At 39.4% G+C, this 5,647-nt stretch overlaps 1 protein-coding gene across 1 annotated transcript; it reads left to right on the top strand.

Moving 5' to 3' along the window:
* The first annotated feature begins 1,146 nt into the window (after nt 1-1,146).
* Nucleotides 1,147-2,712, top strand: AMIGO2 (adhesion molecule with Ig like domain 2). Its single transcript, XM_062491159.1, has one exon. It carries the CDS (start codon nt 1,147-1,149, stop codon nt 2,710-2,712), a length of 1,566 nt encoding a protein of 521 aa, XP_062347143.1.
* Nucleotides 2,713-5,647: the final 2,935 nt, after the last annotated feature.

Genomic DNA, 5,647 nt, shown 5'->3' with positions numbered 1-5,647 from the left:
AATGAGTTTGAGGGTAATAATGTGGGGGCTGAATACCACATCTAAACTTTGAAGGGGTGATGATAATCAATGCATATGAACTCACCTGTGAATTTACTGACAAATTCTAAATGGGTACCAGGGAGAGCAAGAATGACAGAAGTGTTTATTCCTCTGCTATTGATCTATACATTTTCTCAGAAGATGGTAAAAAGCATATCCGATAGCACAGAATCATTACTGTGCCAAATCTTACACCCCTGTTTCAAACAAAACTAACTCTAAAATATTCTCAGAATAGAGTATTGTTGAGGTTTTTCTATCTGCATATGAGCAAAATATTTTTTTATTTACTAAGTTTTGAGAATCAGCTGACTCATCCTTACTGAATGTTCCCAAAACCTGTGCCTGAGGTAATCACTAGGCATAGATTTCTTCCTCATTACTTATATTGGTGAAGGTAGAAGAAGCAGAATACAAAATATTGTTATTGAACAACTTTATTAACTTTCAAAATAGGCTGTTGCTACCTGTATCATAAGTTACTGAGTTAAAAAAAAAAAGGTAAGAAATTCATTTGACATTTAAAGCTAGAAAGGCTGAGAAAATTCTTTGCTTGAAACTGTGTGACATTTTCTGGTTGTAAAGAAAAGCATGTTGTAACTGCTTCCCACTAGACAAGATAAAAGCATTTTAGGATGAGCCTTTTTCTTTCTTCTACTGGGAATCTGTGTTGGTTTGGAAACAGGTAGGGGATGCCATTGCCAAGTCATGCTCCACAGAGGAACGCTTCCAATTTTTTCTTAATGAGCTGTCAGAAATTGCATTACTTTTTCCAAGACTGAAGAACAGTTGCATTCTTTCTGAAGACAAAAAAATCCTGTATCTACAGTATATATATTGAAACAGGAATGCAGAATTTTGTTTACATAAAACCAATGTTAAGTTCACATCACCTTAGAACTAGATTTTACCATTAATTATATGAAACCCTAAGGATTAATTCCCTGTATTTTTCAAAAGGCATAGGAAATCAAGCAGCGTATGAATGGTAAATGTTAACATGCTGTACCTCTGTATCCTTCTTTTGACAGCAACGAATGCAAAGATAACTGCACATGTAATCTGTGGCAAGAAGCACTGGGAGACAGCTAAAAGACAGTGACAATGTCTTTAAACTGGCAGACACTTCCTACTCGACTTGGAGTTTTTAAAGTGAACTGCAAAGGACTCGCATGCCTCTTGGTCTTCACCGTGAGTGTTTGTGGCAGTGCCCCAGGGATGTGTCCAGCAGCCTGCATCTGTGCCAGTGATATCATAAGCTGCACAAATAAGAACCTCACTCGAGTGCCAGGAAATCTTTATAAATGTATGAAAAGGCTAGATCTGAGTTATAACAGAATTGGGATTTTGGAGCCTGAATGGGTCCCAGTGCTGTCTGAGAAACTGAACACTTTAATAGTCAATCATAATAGCATTAGCAGCATTAGCACTGGAAGCTTTTCCACAACTCCAAATCTGAAGTATCTGGACTTGTCATCCAATAGCCTGAAAACACTGGGCAGCCCTGTGTTTCAGGAACTAAAGGCACTGGAGGTTCTCCTGCTGTACAACAATCAAATAACACAGATCGAGTCTTTAGCCTTTGGAGGATTGTACAAATTACAGAAACTGTACCTAAGCTACAACTTGGTCTCACATTTCCCACTGGACTTATATGTTGGAAAACATAAACTCACAGACCTTGTGTTGCTGGACATTTCCTTTAATCACATCCAGACGATGCCTATTCAGAGCCTGAGTTCAGTGGCAGCCAAACAACTTAGTGGAATTTATCTTCATGGCAACCCATTCTATTGTGACTGTGTCTTGTACTCCATGCTAATCTTCTGGTATCAAAGGCATTTCAGCTCAGTGGTGGACTTCAAAAATGAGTACAGCTGTTTGTTGCAGTCAGACCCAAGAGGTCATAATAAACTGCCTTTACTGCACGACAATGTTATGAATTGCTCTGAAAGTACTGTCAACAGCTCTTTCCAAGCCTTTGGGTTTATTCACGATGCCCAGGTTGGTGAACGGCTGATTGTACACTGTGACAGCAGAATCAGTGATATGGGTACACAGTTTGTTTGGGTTAGTCCAGACAATAGATTGCTGGAGCCAGACAGGGAGACAGATAACTTCAAGGTGTTTCCTAATGGCAGCCTGGAGATAACAGATGCCCAGATAGAGAACTCAGGGCTGTATTCCTGCATTGCAATAAATAAGAAAAGACTATTAAATGAAACCATAGAGGTCAGAATAAACGTTAGCAATTTTACAGTGAACAGGTCCCACGCTCATGAAGCATTTAATACAGCTTTTACCACCCTTGCTGCCTGTGTGGCCAGTATTATTTTAGTGCTGCTGTATCTCTATCTGACCCCCTGCCCATGTCAATGTAAGGCAAAAAAGAAGAAGAGGAAGCTGAACCAAAGCAGTGCCCACCCATCCATACTGAATTCTGCACTGCCACAAGAGCTGCCAGCTGACGAGAAGAAGGCTAGCACTGGTAAACGTGTGGTTTTCCTGGAACCCGTGCACGAGCCAAAACAGAGTCAGAATGGGAAGGTAAAACTGTTCCCTAATGACAGTGTCATTACAGAGAGTATCTTAAAAACTACTCGAACAAAATCCGACTCTGACTCTGTCAACTCTGTGTTCTCAGATACACCTTTCATGCCACCGGCTTAGTTTGCTGCCTGTGTTTGTATCATGCAGTTCCATTTCTGAATACCTCCTTTACCTGTAGCAAACCATCAGGACAAACAAATAAAAAGAGATAAAATGTTTTAAAAAGAGGTATGTTTTGTCAATTCTTGAACTGTGTCTCCTCTCGTACAGGCCACGCAGCAGTGGTACCTCATCCGGGACAAGCAAACAGCTTGTCATTATTGTGAATGTTTTTAATGCAAGCTTAGCCTTGGTTTTACTCTCTGGTCCATACACAGCATTTTGTTGTGCATGTTTAGAGACACTTTCAGTGCATACAGCTGACTCCGTAGAGGCAGAGGCTGACCCCTATGCAACACCCAGTCATGCTGATAACTCAGCTCTTCTGAAATGTGCACAGAAGCAGCTTGTGGCTAAGGAGAAAAACGTCCAGGCTTTCTGCAGTTCCTTTCACAGGCGCATAAAATCTTTACATAAAATCACTATAGGAAAAAAGTCCTGATTTTTCTTGGACTGCTTGGCACAAAAGGATTAAATTTGCCACCAGAATGCCTAGCAGCACTGCGTAAATGTTTGTGGCCTCCAACTGATAATGCATTTGCAAATTATTGCTTGAAAATATGAAATGAGTGGCATCATGATGATTTTATTCAAAATTAATTCATGAGATCACTTGTGAAATGTGCTTGTATTTGTTTATAAATGTTTCATGTAATGAAAACAGGTCAAAGTTAACATGCTACCTTTGCAGTTGCCTCAGTCAAAAAATGAAAGTTGCCAGGCATGAGGACTTACACAAATCAGAAGTAACTAATTAAGCTGTGATAACTGAATTGATTATAACCAACTGTCTTAACCTTCACTGCTCACTGTATTATTGGCAACACATGTGGTAAACAAATCTGCCACCATCACCAGGGCTCCTGCTTCATCTTAGAATTGAGTGACTTCTCTTCAAAGATAATTGTGATATCAGGGAAATATTTTAATTCATTTTTTCTGTGGCACATGTTTCTTCAGCCTTGTTAAATTTGCTTCCTTACATTTTTTTCATAAAAGAGGAAATGCAGTATTTGAACAAACTCATGAAAATATAAAAGACTTTACACACTTTAAATTCAGAAAACACAGATTTTACCTAGACTTGGCCTTTGTCTTGTATGTACAGCTTTCTTTCTTTCTTTCTTGCATGTATCACAGTCAAAATTCATTAGTCTGGTAAAACTGACCTGTGGTGGTTATGCAATATAGGTTACATGAAGTGTGTATTGTAACGAGCATTCTGTTCTATTAGCTTTTTCTGTTATATGTGCTTCTTTTTTTTTTTTTTTTTAAGCTTGCTTACCTTGGGGCTGAGCTGGGCTTTTCCAGTCTTCCTCACATTGATAAGTAGCAACTTCAAAGGAGTTTCTCATTAATTACAACTTACTAAAGATAAGTAAATGGAGCATGTCTGTCTCATTCTATTTTGGGGAAGTATACTGAAAGAGTAAAGGATAAACTAAATCAGAATCAAAGGGCTACATGGTATGGCAACTGTAATTTATTTTCAAGAAGCTTACTGTTACAGCCACTTGCATTTTTTGTGATTTTTTTTTTGAGAGGCGTGTCACCATGCTAAAGCTTCTATCTGGCTGAGCCAAAGCTGTTGATTTGCTATGGAGAAATCCCAATATAGCTAATTGTTTGAAGAGAAGCTATCTGATAAACAGATCAGCTCAGGAAACAGTGTCTCTGTATTGTGTACAAAGTATGGAGAATTACAAAAAAGCTGGAGATACTAACTCAGATATTCAGGGAAATGGAAAATGGAAATTATTTTTCTAGGTAGAGGATAATAAATACTGAGGAGAGGAAGACCAGAAGTCTGGGTCTTTTATTTGTACATTTATCTGTGTAAATTTAAAAATAGCTTCTGCTGTCAAGCAGGTTAGTGTCCTTTCATAAAGCTCTTTCCCTCTTTCATCTGTCTATATGCAGTAAGTCAAATCCTGTATTTTTACATATAAAATGTGATTGAAAAACAGTGATAGTCTTTGCTAAAATCAGGTTGAGTCATCTGTCACTGTGGCAAAGGTTTGACATTGTCTCCTTCTCAAAGACTTTTTTTTTTTTAAGATTGTACTGAGATGCATGATTTCCTACTCTTTCAGCCCTGAATGGTTGGTGAGTGGGTGGATGTCCTCTGTGTTGTGCAAGGAGATGATGGGGCACCCAGGGCCAAAGGGCTGAAATGGTGGTGAGGCAGAGTGGGCAGCAGAGAGACAAATGCTCTGCATACACTTGTACAGATCAGTTCCATCTCTGGGCAGATGTTACACTCCGTTGTCATACCTCAGGTTGATTGACCCAGATTTCAGTGTTTACACAAGAGCACGGATGGTCAGTTCCAAATTGGGCAGAGAAAGAAAACAGGCAGTTGTCAGTGTGGCTGAGAGGCAGTCACACTTCTCCTTAGCAGCTATAGCTGAGCAGGTGCACTCCACTGCTGTTTCCAGCACAGGGCAGTGGGAGTATTGTGTATCAAACTCACCAAGCATGTTAAACCTGTGTGGTAGTCCTAAACAAAAAAAGGTGGAGATCCTTCTGCCTTTCCTCCACAGGGATGCTGCCCTGCAGCAAAAGCATGGGGATTTGTGGGATCAGAGTAATCCTGACTGATAACTGGAGAAGATGAGCATTGATCTAAACAACAGATATTCACTGTGACTATTAACTGTCTGTATTTCACTGACTCCTTCAAAGTGCTCACTGTTGAAACCATGAGTATAAACAAGGTGGTAAAAACAAACCTTTTGAAAGAGATGGTTTTTTTGCTGCTTCTTTACATTATAGCCTCGTGAGTTCAGTGGGTTTAATGAAGTTGAATGAAGATTTTTAGTCTTTAATGAATATTTATAGCAGCAACACCATAATCCACAGCCCAAGTCCCCTCTTGTCTTGGAAGGCCGTGGAA

Source organism: Cinclus cinclus, chromosome 4 (assembly GCF_963662255.1).
Source record: "Cinclus cinclus chromosome 4, bCinCin1.1, whole genome shotgun sequence".
Classification (NCBI taxonomy): domain Eukaryota; kingdom Metazoa; phylum Chordata; class Aves; order Passeriformes; family Cinclidae; genus Cinclus; species Cinclus cinclus.
Note: the sequence above shows the minus strand (reverse complement) of the source record. Positions and strands in the feature narration are given on the sequence as shown.

Coding starts and splice junctions, on each gene's coding strand:
- AMIGO2 (XM_062491159.1), top strand. CDS start 1,147: ATGTCTTTAAACTGGCAGACACTTCCTACTCGACTTGGAGTTTTTAAA.